Source organism: Idiotropiscis lumnitzeri, chromosome 9 (assembly GCF_059441095.1).
Source record: "Idiotropiscis lumnitzeri isolate Australia: NSW breed Sydney's pygmy pipehorse chromosome 9, RoL_Ilum_1.0, whole genome shotgun sequence".
Classification (NCBI taxonomy): domain Eukaryota; kingdom Metazoa; phylum Chordata; class Actinopteri; order Syngnathiformes; family Syngnathidae; genus Idiotropiscis; species Idiotropiscis lumnitzeri.
Genome location: NC_142399.1, coordinates 3,510,013 through 3,535,289, shown reverse-complemented (window position 1 = coordinate 3,535,289; position 25,277 = coordinate 3,510,013). Strand labels below are relative to the sequence as shown.

Here is a 25,277-nt window from a genome sequence, read left to right as displayed (position 1 = left end):
TCGTTAAATTTTATATTATTTTAGTACATATTATTAGGCATATATTATGGAATTAATAATAATGTGCGTGTGTGTGCGCGCGTGCGTGCGTTTTCTTTAACTTGCTGTGTGGTATCTGAAGGAAGAGGAGCCCTGCGCACTAGTTCCCCCTAGTGGAAAAAAAAATCTAAATAAAAGAGCCTCAATATTTGTTCGTCCATGTCAAGTGTAACTGCACATTTGATTTGATTGCAAATGTTCTCAGTTTGAGCATTGATCGCAAATGTTGACAGGGAGACTCTTCAGGTTGCTGAGTAAGACGGAATGAAGACTCAAATGGAGCTAAAGTGCCACACGGCCCACCTGCACATTAGTGGCCGCTGCATTAAAATCTGCTTCGTTTGGAATATCACCCTTCAGAGCTGAGCTTAATTGATCCTAATTGATTGGGTTATTGATCAGGTCTGATGCAGGAATTAAAAGCAGACATGGTCGTTTGGAGCGGGTTGCTTCTGCTACCCTGGATGGGAGCTGCTTTGTGAACTACAGCATAGTCTGAGTTCAGGTGGCCTGTGTGAGTGTGTGAGTGTGTGTAGTTTCAGAACACATTTGACCACATGTCTGCAAAAATATTTCATTACTGCAACAAAAGAAGGCCATTAACTGCAGTGTTGGAGCTTCTGTCAGCCACATTCTGCCCATGTTTGTCTGCTTTTCTGGCTCCTCTCCAGCTAATTTGATATAACAATGCAACACACAACGACTTGTACAATCATCAAGGATGCCACATGCTGCCGCTGAATGTCAACACCAACTTGACTTGTTTATGAAATATTAAAGCCGGGAATTATGGGCAGAACTTAATGATGATCGGAGTCATTAGAACTCCAGCCTGCTTTGTTTTGGCTTGTAATGATTCAATTCCACAACAACTGTATTCAATTTTGGGAAAGCCGTAATGTGTTTTTTGTTTTCCACATCTTTTGTGAGAATGGGATTGGATTGTGGAATACGGATTTGGTGCTTTTATTTTATTTATTTTTTTAATTTGTCAGGATATTAGCTGCCATTCCACTCTCCTTGATGCTTCATTGCCTGTTTTGGTTCATAAAATTGGCATATGTGTGTGTGTGTGATATATATATACATATATATATATATATAATTTGCATTTCATTCACTCATTAGTGTTATTGCAGTTATTTTATTTAGATTTCTAGTAATTGAAGTCCAATTTTTTTTTTCAATTCACTGCTTATCTTCAGTATTTGTTTTCGATGAGTTATATTCAAAACGATAGTAATACAAATCTGATCTTGGTGTGCAATTTAGGATAGTAATGTTATTTTGGGAAGAATAATTATGTAAATTGAATATGTAAAAAAAAGAAAAAGGAAATTGACTATCTTCTCATTTTCCTTGAATATTCTTGTTTTAAAAAAAAAAGCAATTACAGACGATCTAACGACTGGCTTTTTTATTAGCACATGCACATAAATGGTGCGTAGTCTACAATGTGACTATACTTCTGACATGATCTCTCTCCTTGTCTCAGCAGGGTGTCACTTCATCAATTATTGAAGCTCTACTTCACGGTAATACATAATTTGTCATCAATTATTCACGATAATGTGTGTGCAGTTGACTTAATTGTTTTATTGACTTATCAAAAGTCATTTCCTGAAAATCCTCCAGGATAGGATGTGTTGTCAGGTGATGTTGCATCACTGGAAGGAGGAAGTGATCAAATAATAATAATGAATACAGTATATCGCGGCGAGATCGTCATTTTTCAAATGGACCACGAAGACACGATCACATTTAATGGGCTTTATTAAGAGACAAGAAGAAGATTCCTCAAAGTAAATGAATGATAAACATCGGTGCGATGCTCTCCAGGCTTTAAAGAGGAGCTGCTAAATAATGGATCAGAACAGATGGCGTCAGCGAGAGCAACATGAGCCACGACATGTTTAATTGTTTTAAAGAACATGTCACCACAGCGGCGCCGCTGTGTTTGCTGTCTGTCGGTAATCGTGCTAACAAAAGAGAGACACGCGGGCGGCTTTTCACTTCTCTCCACTGGCACATGGACACACTTCCACTGATGACGGCTGATTTGATATTATTCGATTAAAGTGCACTTTCACTTCAAGATCAACGATGATTGATTTGTGGAAACACTAAAAAAAAATTTAAAAAAAAATGTAGCAAAGCACTGCCATTAAGTTTCTCTTGTCATGCATCAACATTCACGATAAGTAAGCATCGGCCCACTGAAGTGACATATTCACATTATCCGTTGGGTATTACTGGGAGAAACACAAAGGGTGGAGAGGAAAAGTCTACACACCCCTGTTCAAATGCCAGATTTTTGTGACATAAAAAAGGAAACGTTAACTCATTTACTGCCATTGAGGGCTAAAGACGTCAAAGAACTGGAATTGGGACCTCAGTCGAGGTGAAGTGAATTACGAGCGGTTCAAGATCGCAATTAGTGTTTGCGCAAATCATTCAGGCTTCCACTAGAAAGCATAAAAAACTTTCTGGAAACGCCGACTAGAATGCAACCATTGAGTTGGACATGAATGGAGGAAAACGTGATTATATGATTTATCCTGGTTTCTTTTTTTCATACCACAAAGAACAAAATGCAATTTGAACTGGGGTGTGTAGACTTTTTATATTTACTGTACAGTTAAGCCCCAAATGATTCATCCATGCAAACATTTTTATTTGTTAAATTAAATATACGCGATGTATATTTGAACTGGAAATGATACCAAAAAGTGGTAAAAGGCTGTCATGTTTTTTTTTTTTTTTAATTCTCCCAAGAAGTCCAAAATGCACTTTGTCAATAACTGTAATTGGGCTTCCATCCAAAGTAAAACTCAGCAAATTTAGATTTGTAGCTTCACATTCAGTTCAGACTGTATTATAAAGGAGGATGATAAGTCGATGGACAAATGAATACTAATAAATAATTAAAATTGTAAATTAAAAAAATGAAAAAAAGATAAACTAGTAGTACACTGCATGTGAATGCATTGAGAAAGTAAAATAAAAATAATAATAATCAATGTAACTGTGTTTTTATGTCATTTACAGCCAATCAACACTTGCAAAATGTATCCATTGTTTGAATCATATTGGACTTAACTGCACTAGTCCATCAAAGAATGCAGAAAAACAGATCCAAGTGTGTGCTTTTGTGAGGTCAACAAGTCCCCTAGAGTTCGTCACAAACAGTCAGAATAATAATCATTCAAAAGAGTCCAATAAATAATTCGATCTCGTGCACGCTCCATTGCTGTGCTTCGATGAGCCGGCAGTGTCCCTCAAGTGTCCACACGCTCACTTCTTCTCCACGACGTCTTTGTTGGAGCAGTGAGGGTGCTTCTCAGGCGCGCCACCCAGCACCTTCGAGGTCAGGTTAGGGCTGGAGGCGTCCCCGCCTCTCGTCCCGCCCGCTTCCGTCTGAGCCGGACCGCTGCCGGCGGTGGGCCTCACCATGCCCGACGACCCGGACGACACGGCGGCACCGCCGCCGAGCAAGTTGGCGGACTGCAGCACGGCCTCGGAGTGCTCGCGGGCCTTCATGCGGAGGGCGGCCACGCTGGCAGTGCGGTTGCCCTGGCAACCGTAGGGAGGCAGGAAGGACAAGCCCATGGGGTCCGAAACGCAGCAAGAACACAACGCGTTACCTGAAAGGCAACGCATTCAACTTTGTAAAATGGCGACGATAAATAATTTTGCTTATAGGTGTCGTGACGAGGATCACCTTTCAAAGTGGCCACTTGTGAGAGGGCCTGAGCATAAGTGGCGGAGTTGAGGAGGGTCCCCGGTAGACAAGATGGGAAGAAGGGCGCACCGGGACCGACCGGCCTGACCGAAACAGAAACGTTTCAATCTCCAGGTAACTTGCGTCTCAAACAGCAAATATTCAGAAATTTCATAGATGCTATTATTCAAGAGTGTACACGGCAGAACCCTGAAATCTGTTGCTAACCAAAACAGCAGCATGACACTTGAAGAGAAAATGCTTTAAATGCAAGATGTGGAACAAAGTGAAAGCAGACAAATTGGTGTCGATCCGCCTTGGCTTCGCGTTTAAATGAAACATTAGACTTTTGCGTGTTCTGATCTCACCTCGGCTGCATGTCCAGCGCTTCTTTGTGCTTCCTGCTCGGCTCCACCGGCGACTGAGAGTTGATACCGCGCCCCGGAGGAGCGGCCTCGCTCAGCTGCTCTTTGCCTCCTTCTGAGTCCGTGCTGCCTCGTTCCGTCTTCCTCCACTTGGCCCGGCGGTTTTGAAACCAAACCTGCGCTGACACAAAAAGACAACCAATGACTTTCTGATCACGACTGTCCTGTCCACACGACCACAAGGGTGAGGGAACCCACAGATCGTGGACCACATTTGACCTGCACGACTGTTTAATCCAACGCGACAATCTTCAAAAAATTATAATAATAAAACTGCAGTCCATGTCTAACAGTTACAATAGAAGAATAAATCGTACTGCAATAGAGTACTTACAAAGCAGGTTTTTAATAAAAATTATGGTGTATGAGTATGCCAAATTTAAGTAGTGGACTATATCTGGATATCTGTTTTCCGGACGATAAACCGCTACTTTTTCCCCTCGATTTTGAAGCATGCGGCTAATACAACGGTGCGGCTTTTCCGTGGATTTTTCTTTCACATGTAGGGGGCGCTCTATAGTTTAGAAAACACGCTAAATAAATCCAGATTTTTTTTTTTCCTCTTGGGTCTGTTCTGTTTTAATTAGCAAAGTTTTTGCCGTGTTAAAAGGCACTGTTTTAACAATCTATTTATGTGCATTCACTGTACAAAATCGTTCTGGACATGCAGTAAACAACAAATTGCTTTCAACATAGAAAACTGCCGCTTATCGCCTGGTGCGCCTTATAGTCCAGAAAATGTGTATTCCGTCCATTTGCAAGCGTGTCAAATATAAACAATGTAGTGCAGTGTGATAAATAATATTGGATATTCTGCGCCAAGTATGTCAAACATTATTTTGATAGAGTACCAATTGGTCAAGCTCTTACACTTAAAAAAATAAATAAATAAAATAAAGAAATGCAAGCAAAATATTTGAGCTTGGTGACAAGGTGGATAAAGACAGGTTGACATTTTTGGCTCATGTTAGCATCTAATGAGCACATGGTGAACTTTTACCGAGCAATCGGATTCGGTTAGCAAGCTGACTGTGCATTGTTTGACAAATGTATTTCAAATTTCCTGAAAGTTTTTTTTTTTTTTTTTAAATCAAGTGATACTTCACTAGAACAGCGTGGACGTCAACTACACACATATCTGACCGTAACCACTCACATGTCACATGTTAAATCTGTCATCGGTCGTAGTCGCTTTATGAGTGCAACGCGTCACATCCATAATGCATGTCGAGGTGTCGCGGCACGTGTCGTCAAGGTGCAAAAGTTGCAGCATGCACGCGTGAGAACAAGTCGTGGTGGTATCTTAATCGAATGAAGGTCAGAGCCTATAAGAACATTTAATTGAGCCATTTTTCATTATCATATTTTAATGACTTCCCGCTGACAGTCGTGCCGCCCGAGAGAGGCGGCCATGAAGTCGTTTATTTGCCCATTTAGTGATTGTTTGACAACATCGCATTCGATTAGGAGCACATTGGAGCGGGCATTAATCATGCCGTGCCAATGAATGGAGGTTACCCCTCTATTGTGTCATGTCAACAAGGCCGAGCAAACATGCAGACGGGACAACAATGCAGCCGACGGACTTATCTCACCCCTGCACCTTCCTGCTACAAGTCAAGCCCCCCCCAACGCGAAGCACCACCACCCCACCCTCTCTCTCAATGGCCTATAATTGCTCCATTCATCTCCATTTGCAGCATACTCTTAATGCGGGGGAGGCCCATTGACACTCGACAAAAAACGGCAGGGAGGATGGAAGGGGGGGGGGGGACGGGACGACAACGCTGCAACAGAAATGACATTTATTTTCTAATAATAATGCAACTTTAATATCCCTGCTCGCACAGATTGAATAATAGCAATGTGATAATCGGATTAGGGGGAATCATTTTGTTGACGCTTCCTGATTTGCAATGCTGGATTCCATTATCGGACCTGAAGCTGAATGGGATGAACCCCACCATTATGTCCCTCGCAATTACGGGCAAAAAAAAACAGGAAGTGACGTCAATTGATCATTTTTGCCGAATGACGTTTGCTTTGGAAATGGACTCACAGCTGACAAATTACAGAGCCAATATTAAGGCCACTTATTATGCACGAGGAATCCATGTTTAGGACCCTTATTATATTAGAGTACGGATAATGATGCAATGGAGGCCGAGACCCACCTGCACCCTGGCCTCAGTCAGGTTGATCTTCATGGCCAGCTCCTCACGCGTGAACACGTCCGGATAGTGAGTCTGTGCGAAGACCGCCTCCAAGGCTTCCAGCTGCATGCACACACACACACACACATCATTAAATACAAAAAAAAAATATATAAATAAATAAATATATATATATGTATATATATATATATATATATATATATATATAGAGAGAGAGAGAGAGAGAGAGAGAGATGAATAGAATTATGCACTGTTATTATTGTTTTGTATTAATAAAATATTAACTAAATATTTTATATTTTTATTTTAGCTATATTTAGATTAAAATAAAATTCCCGCCATCTGAAATATTGAACATGTTTCCTGAAGCAGGGAGAAGTATGCTTACAAATTAATATAATGTTTATGCATACTATCTATATAAAGTCATTCAAAAGTCATTAAGTAAATTGACTGCATGCTTGGTAATCCCTTTTTTACCAAGTTTGGAATTATTAGTTTTATTATTATTTTAGACATGATTTTTGTTCTCCAGAATTTTAATTTTTAATAACTCCAACACGAACGCAGCAGGAAGCAGTGATACTTTGACAATTTAAATGTCTGAAAACACACCACGTCATCCACAAAGCAAAAGACAACGCAAACTCGTATTTCAATAATAAAAAAATATTAAATTAAAAAACAAAATATTGCGTAACAAATCAAAGTAAGTTTGAATTTCACCTGAAGTTTTTTTTTTTCTAAAAGTGATGAATATACCTTATGTTTGAAAATGTGCAATACCTGTTGCAAAGTAAACGTGGTTCTGTTCCTCCGCTGTTTCCTCCGCAGGAAGCCATCGTCAAAGTCAGCTGGGGCGTGGTTGGCAAAAGTGCTCGAATTCACTGGAAAGTATTTTACACACATTTTAAATTATATACTTGTGTTTTAAATGTCAGTTTTGTAAATAAATAAAATCACGAGGTGATTCATTCATACTGATTTATTTTACTTTTGGAGAAAAAAAAATGGATTCTGAGTGCAAAATCCACAATAAAATATCACAATCTTGACTTTGGCCTTTAGTTACAAGATGAAACATTAACATTGAGACACTGAGAGAATCGACGAAAGACTTATATGACAGAAAACCAACATCTATCTCCGTGAAAGAACCCCCGCCCCACGAGGAATGATCCCCCCCAGGAGGCAAGCACCAACATTTAAGTGTAAATTCATTTTTCATTGTCTACGACTTCTAGCGCAAATTATCCCCCCCCCCCAAAAAACCCGTAAAATTCAAAGAAAGAAAGAAATCTACGTGGTGCACTAAAAGTCTCCCACCAACAGACAAACAAACATATTTTCATGTATCACTATATTAATTATGAACACAATTTGTTCAAGCATGCGTCGGTACTTACGTGTATTGGAGCGACAGCATTCGGCATCGAGTTGCGGAGGACAGTGGAAGTAAAACATCCTGCCAAGAGTTTCACTTTACAAACAAGCAAGCAAAAAAATCCTCCCTGCACTCGCAACACACACAAACATGGACGTCAAAGTTTGGAAGCGCGCTGTTGGAGCATCCTCTCAAAACTGCAGTCTGTGTACGCGTGTGTACGCGTGTGCGTGCTCAGCGTGTGTGTATGTGTGTGTAAGAGAGAGGGAGATGCTGCTCTGGAGGGAAGAAAGGTTTGACTCTGACTGGGAGGGTCCACTTGTCTCCCCTCTCTCCCTCTCTCTCTTCTCTCTCTTTCTCTGACACACACTCACACACGCGCACACACCCCAATGGACACACACGCATGCACACACACCTCTGGGAGTGTCCAGATGTCAATCTTTTCAGGACATTAAAAATCATTGGGGAGCGTACTAAAATGATGACAAATAATGAAAGCAAATTGTTATTATAAACGGTGAGCATTTGGGGTATTTTGGTATTGTTTTTTTTTCTTTCTTTTTAATGTTCTTTCATATTTGGTGGCCCGCATATGGCCCACGGGCCGTGGGTAGCAGACCCCCGGAAGGCTTTCAGCTGGTGTCGCACAATCTCACTCCTAATTGCTCCTAATCGGATTATGTTTGTCTCGCTCGCCCCTCATTGTGTGCGCGTGTGTTTGTGCGCGTGTGTACGAGAGCCAAAGTGCAGAACACGCTTATTCCCAAACCATAAACACGCGCACATGCCAACGGAACTTTTTGATTTCTTTCATATATTAAAAAAGAAAAAAAAAAGCAGCGAGTTTTGGGGTGTTAATTGCACGTCGGGGGTGTGTTAAGGGTCCACTTTACAAGGGCTTGCGCTTCCGCAACACTCGCAAGGCCAAATTTTTGATTTTGTTCACAGCAAGGGGTCCTGCGATTTATTAGGCGGGCCGAGATGAATGACGTGCTGCGGGAGCCTTTCAATTAGTTTTAAAGCACATGCGGGACAACGCCCGCGCGCCTTTTGCGAGGCGCGCGCAAAATGAGGCTGCAGAAATTTCCAAGAGGAGCGCAAAGCACATAAAGTGCACCAAATCCCTTCTAATGGCGCGTAATTGGTTCTGTAATATCATTACAGGCGGATAATGGCCAGTTACACGGCCCCGCGCTATTAAGGCTTTCCCCGGGGTGCGGCGTTTATGTTATTAAAGGGGGAATATAATGATATTTTAGTTATTAAATGCGCGTAATTAATTTATGCACCGCTGAAAATAAAGTTGTTATTATGACCTGCATGGCGAGGTGCGTGCAGAAAATTGAAATCAAATAACTTTAGCCCAATATTTGCTCCGGAAGACTTGAGGAGGCCTCAAGTGGATGTGGAGCTCATGCCACTCGCGCTCCTGTTTAAAAAAAAAAAAAAAGAATTCATTGGATGCAAAATATACACAAATATTCAAACGGAACCTTCAACATCAAAAGACAACGTTAGTCTTTTTTCATAAATTTTAATTACAAAAAAATGGCTGTATATTTGGATCTCCTGGCAAAAAAATGAAAAACAATATACTGAGTGTTGGCGATATAGGAGTATAATAATAATAACATAATCAAGAAGTTCTAAAATTGCAACATTAGCTTCCTTTCATTACAGGTTCTTCACAACTCTAACGTTGGTTTCATTTAGTGCTAGGTGGTTCAGTTCGATTTTAATTCCAGAAAGAGATTCCCATATGGGAAAATGCCAAGGGACTGCAATTGGTGTTAGTGTAGAAGCTTCATCTTTTTAGAAAGTATTTCCAAAAATATTCATAGCCTATAGTTCAGTCAGTGGAATTATCAAAATCGCTAATTTGGTACCATTTGGTGTAAAAAAAAAAATGAATTTTTCTAGAAAATGCCAAATCCGTGAGTGTATTCTTAGTTGATATGTTCCACCACAAAATGGTAGAAAGAAGGCAGAGGAAAATAGAACCATAGAAAATGAAATGGAGAACTTATCCCAACAGTCTTTGTCCAACATGAGCATTTCATGAGTCAGATAAATTAAGATGCCAACAAAAGCATAATTGTCCAAGTCCAAAAACTAAAATCTCAGAAAACAAGAAAAACAAATTGCGTAAACTTGCCTTAATTCAACGTTTAGTGGATTAGCATGAATGGGATGACTGCAAATCTCCAAAAAGACAAGAAAAAACGAGCCAAGAAACCCGGCTTGTTGAAAAGGTTTATTATTGCACATTCCACTTCTTCCCAAAATTATGACACTTGACGAGCTGGATCATAAAAGCACATATTCAACAATATTTGGAAAATTTGAGGTAATGACTGGAGCACATGTGAGTGTGAGTAAACCGACAATGTCAAAAGCGCTTGTATAAATTCAAGTAGAACCATCAGATAAAAAAAAAAAAAAAGAATAAATGAAACAATCGCCAGAAGTGCTTAAACGGGCGTTGGAGTGTCACGCATTTCAAGACGAGTGACTGAGATCATGTCGTCCACTTGTTTGTCGTGTTGCAGTTTGCATACAAAAAAAAAAAGTCTGATAGACAAACGGCTGACTTTGAGGTGCGTCTTGTTAGGAAAAAAAACATTACAAAAAAATACAGTACAATTTATAAACCTAAACATTGCAATCCAGTTCGGAACGTCGCTGAACATTTGGTGATTTATGCATTGAAAGCCACACAAGAATGTTTTACGTCTCGACGCAGAACTTTTGATGCTGCACTGTACGCAAATATTTGAGGAGGTTGCGGTTGTCTCGGCGGCGTTCAGCGGAAGTTCTCCTTGAGCCTCCACAGGCCCTCCTCTCCAGACCTCCGCTGGAAGTCGCAGATGCTCCTGAGCAGTTCTCGGAAGACGGGCGCCTGCTTGTCGCTCAGTCGGGGTTTGAAGTACTCCAGCACTTCCTGCGTGCCGGCCTGCCCGTCCACTCGCGCCTGGAAGGCCACAAAGTTGCGCAGGTCCGCCAGCAGCTCGTCGTGCTCGGTGCTCGGAACGGGACGCGAGCTGCCGGCCCCTTCCTCTTCTCCGTCGTCGTTTTCTTCCTCTCGTTGGCTCCGGGAGGGAATGCTGAGGTGGTTGCGCTCTCTCATTCGAGCCAGCAGGGCGGACGAGGACGGAGGGACGGGGGTGGAGTCACTTTCGGCGAGTTCCCCACTGAAATGAGCCGCTGAATCGGTCTTCTTTGACTTTGTCTTGGTTACGATAGCAGCATCCTAACCAGAGAAACACGCACATTGACATGGTGGAATTCAATAAACCGCTACAAAGGCTGCAATTAGTGACCCACCCATTTCTTCTTTTTTCAGCATGCCTGTGAATGTTATGCAGTATTCAGCCAGCAAAATTTCTGTTCACATATCTGTTGCTAAAAGCGTTAAAACACCACCACGTTGATGATATTCGTTAGCCTGCCCATGTCATTTTGCATTGTGTGCAAGGTCATGTTTTTTTTTTGTCTGTATATTCAGTTTGTCATTGAGTGGCAAAAAAACAAGAGGAGCAAAAAACGAAACGATTTGGAATAGTTGAAACCTCACACCTCAAACCTTTTACACCATCTCAAAAAATAAGTACCACCAAGTCGAAGTGTTTACACTGTAACATTATACACATTAACACTGCACCCAAACACAAGAAAATTAAATACAAACAAACTGTACTTGAGCCGAGTACTACTAGACTGAGCCCGAAGACTCGTAGCACATTTTTGAGAATCACATTGAAACTGTCAACGTACGGCACACCGTGAGCCTCAAATATCATTTCAACCTCTTACACAACATGACCCTTCAAAACAAAAGGCTGACGGTCCAGATTGAATGTTTCCCTAAAGCAGGCGTGTGCAAACTACGGCCCGGGGGCCACATGCGGCCCGTTAGACGTTTTAATCCGGCCCGCCGAACTTGAAAAAAATTAAATGAATAAACCTTGTTAATGTTTTATTTTCTAAATACTGTGGTTTTTCAAAGACAGTTATATTGTTGTAATGCTTTTGTTCACTTTCATTTCAAATTAAATGTATTTTTTCTCTCCGATGAGGTGAGGTTACCAAAACACTCCATCCAGCTGCTCCTGGTCCGGCCCCTCTGTCAAATTTTAGAACCCATTGTGGCCCGCCAATCAAAAGGTTTGCCCACCCCTGCCCGAGATAATCCTAATAAAAACACCGTGGTTACCTTGCATTTGTTCGAATTGGGGAGCGCGAGCACAGACGGTCCGACAAGGAGGGAATTCTTCTTTTGACCGAAGCGTTTCCTGGAGAGCAAAAGCGGGACAACAAAATGAGTCGAGTAGGTCGTAAAGATGCCATGATGTCCCACTGAGGGTCCGTACCGTGCGGGTGGCGGCGGGGCTCGACTGAGGGCCAGCCTGCACTGCTGGCGGGACACTTTGAGGGCCTTCAGGGCATCTTTGGCCACCTTGTCAGCTTCGGCCTCCACCAGGACGTAGTCTGGATTTGAGGACTCGATGATGGCGTCGTGCTGCATCACGCTGTGGATTCCTGACAAGACACGACCGTAATTCGCATTTGCGCGAAAAAAACTCAAGACTTGTCAAATAAAGCTGCGTTTGTACCAGATTTTTTAAAGAGCTTTGACAAAACGTAATCGTCCGATTTCTTCTGGTCTTCAACGTCCGTCCTCTTGTACTCTCTCTTCTTCACCAAGTGCGAGATGCGCTGGCCTTCGAAGCGAGCGTCCTTTTCACGTTTATGCTTCTTATTTTTGTGTCCTTCTACTTTGTTGGAGTCGCAGTGCTTCCTCTTTTCCCTGCGTTTCAGGCCCGTGTTGTTCTTTAGTCTGCCGCATGTTGAATGTCGCGCTGCATCCGTGCCATTTGGCTGATTATGTGCATCCGAGGAACCATAATTTGGACCCTGAGATAATTTCCCACATGTAGATTCAGAACCGTTTCCGAAGGCACGTCTGTTGTTGCCATATATTTCATTCTGCCGTGTTTTGGAGTGTTTACTATGGTGCGAGTGCATTCTGTCCGTTTTTTTAGGTGCCTTGACATCAGAGCCGGTACCTGTAACAAATGCAGGGGGAAAAAAACGTGTTCAGGGAATCGGTTGTGAAGTCGTTTCGGTGGCACATAAAAAAAATGCATACCAGCAAATATTGCACTGGTCTCGGTGCCTTGCTTTTCGTCAGGGTCAGCTAAGGTGAAAAGTTCATAAATGTCATTGGACTTGAAGAATCGCCGTTGTTTGGGATCTTTCAGGACACGGTTGGTCAGAAACTGTTTAAAAATTTGCCTGAAGGGTACAAACAGAAAAGCGTTTGATTCAAGTGTGTTCTTAAGCACAAAACCAAAACCGCGATTGACTAATCCTGAGAACAATGGCAGTGTCCAACCTGTGATAAATTTTTTCCTCGATGGTGCCTGCAGTGAGGAGCCGGTACACGGTTACTTGCTGCTTCTGACCGATTCTCCAGGCCCGCTCCCTCGCCTGTGGACCGCACAAACATCAAAGCGGAATTGATTTGATTTTGATCTTTTTTTCAGTCGTTTCAGTCTTTCAAGGTGTCAGCAACAAATATAAAAAAAAAAGACAACTTTTATTGTCTTTATATTTAAACTGAGACAAAAAAATAAATAAAAGGAGAGTGACTAACCTGAGTGTCCGTACTCGGGTTCCAGTCTGGGTCATAGATAATGACCCTGTTGGCTCCAGTCAAATTGACTCCCAGACCTCCCACTTTTGTCGTCAGCAAGAAGACAAATATAGATGTGTCCTGGGAAGACAAAAAAAAATTAAAACAATTCACATTTCGATCAATGTTACTGTTCTTCTTTCAAAGCCATCCCTTCATGCTCACTGGCCACTTTATTAGGTACAAGCACAATCTGACTAGTGACAATACTGAAGATACTGCACACTGTCTGCATATCGCTACGTCCATTTTTGATTTATTTATTTATTATTATTTCACGTTAATGGGATTTCCATGATAGACATTCTATTAATGAGGAAAAAAAGACAAAATTGGACATTTTACAGGACAGCGACGGTATTCAATTTGTTCAATATTTGGGTTTTAATAATATCACACAGTTTGTTTTTCATAATATGTCAAAAGGGGGCAGCTCATTAGTAATTTTAGTCAAAACTGAGCATTTCTATCTTTGTCACGGCATCGTAGCTCTTCTACTCTCGCCACATTGAGCAGGTGACCAAAACGTTGTGTCCAGGATGCGTCTTCCTTCCTTTACATCCTCACTTTATTAACTGTAACATTCTCTCCATTTTGAGTCTCCACTAATTGACTACATTTGCCCCCAAATTTGCAGTGACTGTCATTCTTAACAGTTAATCAATTTATGATGACAAATGGCAATAAAACAGTTTGCGCAACAAAAGTCTTCATGTATATAAAGTCAAGCGGTAAAGCGCATCCAGACGAACAACAGCTTGCCATCAATTAGTGTTTCCACCTCAGGGTGAGCACGGATCCTCACAAGCCTTCTTGTCCCTCAGGAGGGGATTTTCATGGGAAACACTCAGCACCATTAGGGATGACTAATCCGTACCTCGTTGTAGCGGGCGATAAGCGGCTGTCGGGAAGCTATGGTGGTCGTGCCGTCCATTTTCAGGTACGTGTAGTGGTTCTGCCTCGCAAACACCTCCAAGATGTCCAACATCTGCAAGGGAAGAGAGAGAGAGTTGATAGTGTGAGAGAGGCAGGAGGGAGGAGAAAGAGCAGGGGGGGAGGGTCCAGGTTTGTATTATGCCTAAAAGGATTAAAGCAGATTAATATTACATGGACACAGATACCGACAGGGAGGGTCTCAGGTTCCGTCTGAGGTCTAATCTCATTGCTATCGACTATGACAACAGATGCCTCACATTTTTCCTCTCATAAATTCGACAACCACATTCCTTCTGCAAGGAGACAAATGATTCATCTAAAAAAACGACAACAACGACGAGGCTCGGCGGTCACCTGTCGAGACTGCGTGAAGAGCAGGACTCTATGACCCTGCTTGAACCACAGACGCAGCAGAGACTCCACCACAATCAGCTTGCCCGAGCGTTTCCAGTAGCCAAAGTGCTCCTCTTCCGTCAGCTGCTCCTCGGGGATCCCCCTCAGCAGCCGCGGACCGCCAGAGAAAAGATCCGGGTGGTTGCACATCTTACGCATCGCTATCAAGCCGGAGAAAACCTGAAGCGAACCGACAAAAAGTCAACTGCAGTTAAGCCCCGCCCACTCACAGTTCACTATTCCCTAATTCAACTATTCATGGGTTGTTCTGTGGGTCCCATCATTAACTCTTTTCCGTTTCTGCAATTTTTTAAATGCTCCAAAATGCCACAAGATTCTACCAAAGCCCTGTATAGCATAAAGATTTGCTTTTAATTTTGCAAGGTTTACAATAATTCTGCAAATAATGCCCAGCAACATTAACTTACTTAACTGCAGATGGTAGAAGGCCATCAGAGTAAACACGCTTTTTGGAATAATGTTATCTAACACTGTTGTCCGTCCTGGAACATAAACATGGACACACACGCCACCTCAATTCACCTGAGAGATAATGTCCGTGTTTTGCTGCTCGTTTCATTAGCAAAGGAGGGCTAATGGGCGAGGCAGAAAACTATTTCATATCAACTTCTGAATGAGCACAACCACAACGATCAGCGGTAATTACACTTTCTATATATTCTATTTTATCTTGATGGAAACGGGGAGGCATTTATCTGTCTTAAGCGGACCTGGCAACTAATTGGAGCATGGTGTCTCTTAGAGCGATGACCTCTGAGAAAATACAGCATTTGATTTTAGAAGTTATGAATTGAACTTATCTTCGTTTGATATTTTAAATGTTTCTCTCTTATTTTATCGGCACTGTTGAAAGCTCGTCGAGTCTTAAGAAAGGTGCTAACTCATTAAGAAGCTTTGCGCAGACATTGTCATAGTCTTCACGGCGCTCCACCTTTAAACAGCTAAGCGCATAGAGGGACGAGTTGCATAACTTATTTACGGACAATTAGGGCCATGTTTTTTGATGAAGGCGCAGTGGTCACTGCATTAGTAATGCTGGTTAATGGACTCGGGAGTGACCACCGAATATGTGTGTGCGTGCAATCTGCTGCGGTCACCCTCGGCTCTGCAACCACGTCCATTTGGTTAGTGGTGATAAATGGGTTGAGATTCTCTCCGGGGTCGGGCTAATGTGAGAACAGCATCTGCACAACCTCCGCATCTTTAAAGACGACTAAAGTGAGCTTGCTATGCTGCTGACCAAAATGTATCTTTACAAAAAGAATCATTTCACAGAGTCTCTAACTTTAAAAAAAAAAACAACAAATGGCTTTAAGTGATGAACTAAATTTATTAGTTAAGGGGGTTAAATAATGAATAAGGCTTGTTGTGTTCCTGGAAGTCATCTCCCAGACCGCAAGTGCGCCCTCCTTGTCCTTTTAACGCAACGCGCATCAAATCGGTCGAGGCATAAAATCTGTTCAGTAACTGCTCACCTGCATGTCCCCGTTGAGTATCTGGTAGACTTCTTTGGAGTCTAAGAAGTTCTGATAAACCTGCCGCTGCTCCTGTGTTAACCTGCAAAATAAAACCTGCGCATACAGAAGGGACAAGTGTGAGGGTGTAAGAAGCGACGAACATCCTCTTTAAAGCACCTGGCCGAAGTGGCGCGTGCGAGAAGAGAAATTACAAGGAGCGGAATCACGTTTTGGAGCCGTCGGCGTCCCTGGGGACCGACTTAATGAGCTGAGGAGTCAAGCAGCATCAGATTCAAGGACAGACCAGAGACTGGGCCACCTTAATGAATACTTGCTCCTTTTACTTTAGCGGGACTTTATTAGCTGGCTTCACCTGGAAAGGCCATGCAAAGTCGTGGAAGAATTATTAAGACTTTGCAAAGGTGGTCTGCCGATGATCAACCCACCAGCAAATAGAAGTCCTTATATAGTTTAGTAGGTGATTCGACTTTTATTTTTCCAGTCATCAAAACATTTATAAATAAATAAATATTTGCCGGATTGCGAAATACCTGCTCATTTTTGTCAGGTAAGGCGAGGTTGGCCTTGACATCTGCCTTCATTCGTCGAAGGAGGTAAGGATTGATGGTGTCCCTCAGCACGCATGCACACTTGAACGCCGTCTGGACCTGAAAGTGAACAAGAGACCCCGGCTCAATAAAGAACGAAAAGACGCGCAGCTAAAAAAAAAAAAAGGAGGAGCACCCAATCCAGTCAGCAGGCACACCTGTCACCATGGATGTTTCCTGGAGGCGGGATTGTCATTTCGCCCCTCTCAAACTCTCTCATCACCTCCTCCAAGATCTCAGAGTCATTGACCACTCAGCAGAGTGCTGTCCGTCTCAGGGGACACTGGAGACCCTCCCCACACCACTAAAGCGGCCCTCTTCACCTTATGCTAAAGGCCAGTTAGCTTTTTAAACATTAACTCACAGGGGAGGTACGCAGAGGGATCGACAAAAAGCCCGCCCGACACGGCAGGAGTGGCCAATAATACGGTGAGGATTTTGGCCGGCGTGGAGGCGAGGTGAGAGAGGGCAGCAGATGATGCTGAGTGGGTTCACAAGGGGGTGTTAAGGCGAGCTTCAGTAATGGATCCCATATCCGCATGTAGACATGGCCCCACCTCTCCCATATGTTTTTATGTACTTTTATACACATGTACTGTTATACACACACACACACACAACCCACAGAGCTCGAAGAATTTTACGAAGAGGATGAAGTAGCCGAGCGGAGCTTTCTCTGACCATTTAATAACATTAATAATTAGTAAAGGTTTTTATTATCGACAGCGGAAGAAGCATCGATAGCCATCTTAAATAATTAAATCCATTCAGTCAGTGGGTTATTAACGAGTGGACACTAATGACAACGAGATACAATTTAGCTCTCCACTCTTGCTGCTCTCTCTCTCGCTCGCTCTCTCTCATATGTGCACAAAACAAACACACACGCACAGCCGGGACGATCTAAAGTTCCTTTGCACGGCTCTACAGTACATTATCTGGCTCTTTATGGCTCTGCTGTCCCTTCCTGAAATCAGTGTGTACATACAAACATTTGCTTTTCAAGTGATAAGCACTCCTCCTAACCATCAATGTCTTAATCATCATGTAGCAGACAGTCAATTACGTAAAAAATAAAATAAAACTAGAAATACATGTTGAGGTATCATCACCGCCGTGAGCATTTTTAATTTTTTTTCCTGATCATTGGAATTATGTTTATGTCATCAAAATCATCTTCACACCAAATACTGTGAACTCAGACCAATGCGAGCCCAATGTAGAAGTGACAATGTGTAAAATGTTCAGTACCTGGACAGGCGAGGCATTGCTGTAACCTCCCATTGTGATGGGCACAGAGAACTGCTCCATGAAGACGGGTAACGTGCCCAGTTTACCAGGAAAGACGAAATCAAACAGAGACCAAAGCTCCTTCAAATTGTTCTGCATGGGCGAGCCAGACAGGATGAATCTGTGGGGTGTGCGGAACTGGAGAGAGAGAGAAAAATTAATGATGACAATGAGAATGACAGAAAAATGTTCTGTGACAACCGTGTGCAGATATTTCACGAAAAAAATGTCTGAGCATAGACTCACAATAAAAAGCAACACATTAAAACTGCAAACAAGAAACTTTCAATGAGTGATGACTCTGTCAGTGTGATGCACCACACCTGTTTGCAGGCTGTGGTGATACCGGCGTTTGGATTTCTGATCTTGTGGCCCTCATCCAGGATGACGTAGTGCCAATCGTAGCGTTGCAGGATGTCCTGCAAGCTCCTCACTGCTGAATATGAGGTGATCAGGATGCCGTGACATGATGCTATCTCAGGAATCAGCTTTTCCTACAACAGCAAAAAAAAATAAAAATAAATTACAAAAGAGCATCTCCCCTCCTGTGTGGTTTCAGGAACTAATAGTGTTCTAGTGCCCCCCAGAGGAAAAAGACTCCATTGGTAAACATGATAGCTCACATAAGAGGAGCATAAAATTAAAAACAAAGGAACAAAAACACACCTTGTTGCTACTGAAAGATCCCGTTTCATGAAGAACAGCGACCCGAAATGGTGGCCACCAGGTGTGGAACTCCTTCACCCACTGGTGCATGACCGTCGCAGGACATACGATGACGGTGGGGCCCAGGCCAGCGTACCTGCAAGCGAATGCAGCCAATTTGTCGCCTTTATTACAGCAGAAGATCTCAGCAAATTTCATTGGCAAATTAAAGTAATAATTCCTAAACCAAATTAAACTAAATAAAGGCAATTCCCAGCGAGTAGAAATAAAGTGCTTACGCGAAGATGGCAACAGAATGCTTACTTAAATGATCACTTTACAAATTTGCTCTCGTGAAAATGTACAGAAAACACACACACACACACTAAGATACACTAATGGCCTGGTATGAACCTCAGCATCAGTGGAAGCTATTGATATTGGACCATAATTGAGTTTGCGAGCAATCAATTTGTGGACTTCTACAGCAGACGGAATATTGACCAACGGGGAAGCTCCGCCTACCAAATGCACAACTGTTATTTGTGCAGTAAAACCAGATTATCACCACCCCTGCGCCATGTATTATACATTTGATTTATGGCCCCCGCTCCCGCTGCGTAGCCATTTCATGACTCCGAGATTCCTCTTAAGTGTTCATGAAAAGGCTCACTCAAACGGTGTCTGTGTATTCTCTGATGTCTGCAGGACCAAAGTCAAGAGTCCGATAATTGAAACACGTTAAATAATTCAGATGAGCACACTCAAGCAGAAATCCTCCTAATCAAATATTCATACCATACAGACAGTGAGTCTCAGGCCAAGCGTCGCGTGTGTGGGCGCACCTGTAGTCGGAGCCTCGGGTCCTCAGTTTGCTGTAGCTCAGTCCGGCCAGGAAGCAGATGATCTGGATGGTTTTGCCCAAACCCATCTCGTCTCCCAGGATGCCTCCTGCCTGCTGACAATGGAGCTCCCACAACCACCGCACTCCAGTCTGCTGGTACCTGACCACACAATACACGCGCGCGCAACCGCAACTTTTAGCTACAAAGAACACACAAGATTAACACACAAGTCCGAATACGTTTGACGGAACAAGAAAGTGACCCTGTATTTTTAGAGGTGGTGCGTGATGTCGGCGAGTGAGTCTGTGCGAGAGTCTGAGCGTGAGCTGTGGTCAACAACAGCTTCTGTGTGAATTAGAATTGAGCGCCAGTGTTTTACTCTTCCGATGCACATTTCTGGAGTTATCACTTGGAACACATAACGTAAGGGACATGAAATCTATTTCCAGGGGCGCTAACAAAAATAAGCGATGTCATTAGACAGATGTCACACCAGGACCCTGAAATTAACTTTTCACAGCCACCCCTTGAACAGTAAAACCTATCCTCTGTTTGAAGTGTCGAAAGCCACATCCAGACAACCTACTTGTAAAGTTTCTTCCAAAGGAAACCGGGCACTTTGAAGCCTTCATCAAACTCTGCATCGCTGTCGTCTGTCAGCTCCTCACCTCTTTCCCGCCTGCACTCCCTTTCTTGAAGACGCTGCCGCTTCCACCGCCTAGCAGGTAAAAGCACACACTCATGAAAACAAACGCGGGACTTAATGAGCAAGGAGCTTGTCTGAAAGCGTTAATGACGTTATTCAATTCAACAATGGCTGAGACAGATTCATAATGCCTTTAAGAGCTCATAAATGGATGAAGACCCCACAAAAGTTGTGCGGAAGGCAACTGTTAAGAGCGGTCCCTTAAGATTTGGAAGCTCGCCCACCCCCCAAAAAAAGAGGTAAATGTAAAGGAGAAAGGGCTTTAATAGTGGCGAAGCAAAAGGCAGTTAGAGGCAGAGTCGTCACGCAGCAAATGAAGATTGATACAGACAATTAGTAGTGCGAGTTCCCCAGAAAGGTGTGAGGTGGAAGGGATAAGAATCCATCTTCATTTGGGCCTGGTCCTGTCACCCTGCCACAAAACTGCTCCTTTAGCTGGGCCTGTGAGACCGCACGCTCTAATTAAGTCAAGACTAAGCATTGGTTCAGTTAATTACACTTTTCTGCCCCCTCTGCACCGACACCATCGCCACCTTGAGCGCCTCCGCCCAACTACAAACTGCTCCTAATAACATCACGGCTCGCAAGGCCGGCCTCACCCAGCCGTGGCGTGTCGGTGCTGCTCAACTGACATCCTCCAATCATTGTAGCGCAGAAGAAAAAAAAAAAAAAAAGGACACATGCCAACACAATTTATTTGGCAGCTATAAATATGAAATCTCATTAGGGCTGCTCTTCCCCTAATTTAAGCATGAGAGGGAGTGAGTGCGCTTATAAAAAAACAAAAAAAACAGTGCAGGAGGATAATTAGGGCAGATCGAGAAGGGGAAAAAGAGCAGGGAGTGAATTTGCTTCGTCAAGAAACAGCTGCCAATCTCATCTGGGATTAACTCTCCTCTGGCACAGCGCAGCCAGCACAAACCAACTAACTCACGCAAATAACAATAGCACATTTTCAATATGCCAGTCCGTATGCCACAAAAACTAAATAAAGAGGCTCAATATTGTCCACTTTCCTAAAAAGAATTGCAGTCGAAACTTTGTTATGCAGAACAACAGTGGAAACTCCGGAAGCGTTGTTTGTATTCACTACAGGAAATAATAGAAAGTGAAATAATCCGGTGAACCGTCACCAACATAAAACCGGCATCAACTGTACAGGCAAAAGGTTTCGAGCTAACATTCTAATCGTCCGCCCATGAATTTGCAGTACTTGACCTCATTTGGGTCACATGGCTGATGTGGAATTTGGAAGCAGGGGACACATTGGACTGGTCGCCAACCAATCAAAAGGCAGACTTAAGACAACTTTGTTAAGGTTTTTCGGTTTTCGGAAAAAGTACGTTTGCACGCTTGTTCGAAATGAGTTCGTGTTTGGGAAGCATCTTCAAAAAGAGAATCAGGGACAATTATAAGAGAGAAGATGCTACAATGTGTATTGTGCATTGAAATATGTTCCAATTCTGACTATCGTGACATTTTCTCCTCTTCAACATCAATTCTAGACAAAAAAAATAAATAATGAAGAGAAATTGCAAAACTTACTTGTGATGTTATTTTCAAGGTTTCACAAACGATGTTGATACACGATGGTGCCTCGATCGCTAAAGTTTGGTGCAACTTTGGAATTGAACAGGTTTACGGCAGTGAAGGTTTTACCTGATCCGCTGTCTGTAATATTCGACATGGCCGTCATCTTTGTATTTCTTCTCTTTACTTTTGACGTCATCTTCTTCATCTGAAAACTGGTCATCACTCTGCTGTTTCTTGGCCGGCCTCCTTCCCTTTGCGTCATTCTTCCTCTTGTACGCTTTCAAGTCGTACCCGTCATCGTCATCGTCATCGTCTTCGCCAAAGCCTTCCTCCATGGCGTCTCGTTCCTCTCGTTCGGGATCGAAGCCTTCGTCGCTCGGCAGGTACTCGGAGCCATCGCTGTCAACCTCGTCGCCTTCAATTTGAGTTTTCCTCTTTGGCTTTGGCGCTTGAGGCTCAGATTTCGGTCGGGCCTTGGGATGAGCCTTCAGAGCAGTTATCTGGAGCTTCCGCATGCGCTTACTCATTTTCTTGTCCTTGGGAAAGGAAGCGGTTCCTTTGGATCCCTGCTGGTGCGTACCACAACTCCTCTTCTTCTTCACATGAGTCCTCTTCCTTTCAGTCGCCAGCTTGGCCTGATCGGCCAGGTACTGATCGAACGCCGAGTTCTCGGCCAGCATCGGTTTGCGAGGCTCCTTATTCACCTCTTTCTGTGGGATTCGTGTCCCAAAGGGTGTCATGTGACCTGTCCGGATGAGCTCCTCCCACTCGGTTTCCTGAGCTGGCATGAGCATGCTGCCCAGCGTGGCGGGAACGGGATCTGGGACAACACACGGAAGTATTAGAAGTGCTTGATAGATAATGGCGCATGTCAACATACTTCCTTCAATTTTGTTCAAACTTGGGTTTTAGTATACAGTAGTGATGGGTAAATGAAGCTTCAAATCTGCTACATGAACCAGTTGTAGTATTTTTGGAATCCTCTAGATGGCACTCTCTGTTCAACATTGGGCTGAAAGCACAATGAATAATGATTTTTTAAACCCTTTATTTAAAGCAACAGTGCCATCTAGAGGACACAAAAATACAACAACTGGCTCATGAAGCAAATTTGAAGCTTCATTTTCCCATCACTAGTATACAGCATTTGTGGTAGCGACCTTACCTGTGTCTTCTGCATCATCTGCCAAAAGCTCATCTTCAAACCTTCTGGTAACTTCTCCTCCCAAAATAGCCTGAAGCCGCTTTTGTTTGGCTCGGACCTTCTTGAGCTGTTTCTCCTGAATCACACACACAACCCTTTTTTAGTATTATGTTCACGAACAAATGAATGTAAAAATATTATCTTAACAACCTTATTTTCTTTCTGCCTTTTGACGGATTCAATCTTCCTGCTGATGTCTTTACTCGTTGAAGCATACGGGGATAACTGCTCAATGATCTTATTGATGTGCTTCAGAGATACCGTCACAGACCTAAAAGACATAATGATTAAAATAGAAATATGATACATTAAAATAACTATAATTCAAAGTATGACTAAATGGTCTTAACTTACAGCTCGCATTATGCAAATTGCAGTCTGATGAAATCACATTCATTCGGAGAACTATTAATTATTAATAAAGTGCTTATAATTTTGGTTGTCGTTTGAAGTCATAGTCCGAAAGGTGTGTCAAATACTTTTGATTACTTACAAAGTTATGTGAGGGAGCAAAGTTCAAGCGACTGGTGGTGTCAGAGTTTGTTTAATCTGCCTCACAATTTATTCAACACAAGAGAAATTACAAGGAAAATAACTACAAAGAATTACCAAATAACCACTCAACTAGCATAGCTTCTTATTCTAACCAATTTGGGTTTCCCCACTGTTGCAATGGTCGTCTTTTTTTTTTTTTTACCTGACATCATCCAGCACCGATTCGTACTCCTTCTCAGCCTCAGCTTTTGCAGCAGCCTGACTGGCCTCCTGGATGGCCTCGTCCACCTGCCGCAGGACACCTTGCTCCAAGACATCCTGGTCATAGACGGCCACGCCAAGGCCGAGCAGCTCGTCAGCCCCAGAACTGGCAGAGGCTGCTTGGATACGCTGGCGGTCGATATGCACCAGAGCTCCGGACCTCTTAGCACCTGAGCACAACGGTGAATGATAATTTGAAACACATGAGCAATGACTTTAGTAAATGTGCCAAGCCCGGTTACTCAGGGAGCAAGATTTTAGTTCTCACCACTGTTACCCTCCCCAGCTTCGTTGACAGCTGTGCAGGGAGATGCAGCCTCAGGGCCCGGAGAAAAAACTGCTGAGCCTCCATTCTCCTCTGAGTTTGTCCTGGTGAGAGCAGCACTGGCCGACCCAGAGTGGGAGGAGGGGGCCTGGTCGTCTGACCCATCTACTGGCATGGTGATGTGGCTGCAACAACGTATAATAGGCAGACCCTTTACCATCTTTTAATGACGTCATAAAACCGCAACGACTATCATTGCTATCTGACCACCGTGATATGTAAAACAGCATTAGGAAAACACGTCACAGACAAGAGTGTGTTGAGCAAGCGATCTGACAATTACCTCTCCACGTATGCGATGGTTTTCCGTTCTTCGATATGTGAGATAACGTATGCGTGACGAAACGGTGGCTTGAAATAAACCTCTTCTTAACGAAGACAGCAAATTTCATCAAACCTGGCAGTAGCGTTTGTGTCTCACGACAGCCCATTGTTTACATACATGGGCTGGGCTAAGCTAGCATGCTACGTTTCTTCACGGCTGTCCAGGCAAGCAGACGAACGACTGACGAACCGTCACAGACGAGCTCGCTAAGAATATTTCAATGGCAGGACGACAAACAATGTCATGCGGATAAGAAGAGATAGATAATACTTACAAAATGTCCAGTTACACAACATCTGCGCCCTGCTAAAGCATCTTCCGGTGCCGAAGAATGTCGAGTAACCCATGACTTGTGCGGCAGCGCCCTCTCCTGGTGTTGCCATTTCTGCTTCTTTTTTTGTCCTGCAGATGGCGCAATACAACCATTTTCTATTTCGGTTACCATAAAGAGGCCTCCTTTCACCAAGTGATGTGAATCTTTGTTTGGAGAAAAAGTGTCAACTGATATGACCCCAAAAAGGTAGGTCGTCCATGCCAAGCTGCGTGTACTTGTTGTGCTATCTGGGAAAATACAGCAATTTTATCAATAAATGCTGATGTCATCACAAAATCATGACACCGAGAAATTATTCAACAGGACGTCGACGTTGCAAGTCTTGCAATGCAGCTCTGCATATCTTGCACCGAGCCAAAATTTTACTAAGTGTCCCCTACTTGGCGATTATGCTGTTACGTAACTATGCAGTAATGGCTTAAAACAGACACATTTTCAGTTTAGGGCAGATACGCAAA

The 25,277-nt window shown here is 43.1% G+C and overlaps 2 protein-coding genes across 3 annotated transcripts; both read right to left on the bottom strand.

Moving 5' to 3' along the window:
* Positions 1–3,135: 3,135 nt before the first annotated feature.
* Positions 3,136–7,989, bottom strand: drgx (dorsal root ganglia homeobox). Its single transcript, XM_088305253.1, has 6 exons — positions 7,766–7,989; positions 7,146–7,246; positions 6,360–6,461; positions 4,129–4,301; positions 3,761–3,864; positions 3,136–3,683 (listed from the first exon to the last, which is right to left on the bottom strand). Exons 1-6 carry the CDS (start codon positions 7,821–7,823, stop codon positions 3,334–3,336), a joined length of 888 nt encoding a protein of 295 aa, XP_088161379.1. The 5' UTR covers positions 7,824–7,989; the 3' UTR covers positions 3,136–3,333.
* A 1,996-nt stretch (positions 7,990–9,985) lies between these two features.
* Positions 9,986–24,824, bottom strand: ercc6 (excision repair cross-complementation group 6). 2 transcript variants are annotated; one of them, XM_088305308.1, is made up of 22 exons: positions 24,760–24,824; positions 24,104–24,285; positions 23,777–24,005; positions 23,230–23,350; positions 23,041–23,155; positions 22,002–22,695; positions 20,223–20,354; positions 19,637–19,795; positions 18,813–18,948; positions 18,470–18,640; positions 18,108–18,284; positions 16,800–16,916; positions 16,267–16,362; positions 14,732–14,950; positions 14,319–14,429; positions 13,403–13,522; positions 13,142–13,236; positions 12,896–13,041; positions 12,360–12,812; positions 12,117–12,285; positions 11,960–12,038; positions 9,986–10,996 (listed from the first exon to the last, which is right to left on the bottom strand). In XM_088305308.1, the coding sequence occupies exons 2-22, from the start codon at positions 24,273–24,275 to the stop codon at positions 10,550–10,552; spliced, it is 4,158 nt and encodes a 1,385-aa protein (XP_088161434.1). In that variant the 5' UTR covers positions 24,276–24,285; positions 24,760–24,824; the 3' UTR covers positions 9,986–10,549. The 2 variants fall into 2 exon arrangements, with proteins under 2 accessions (XP_088161434.1, XP_088161435.1); XM_088305309.1 differs by lacking the exon at positions 24,760–24,824 and adding an exon at positions 24,444–24,746.
* Positions 24,825–25,277: the final 453 nt, after the last annotated feature.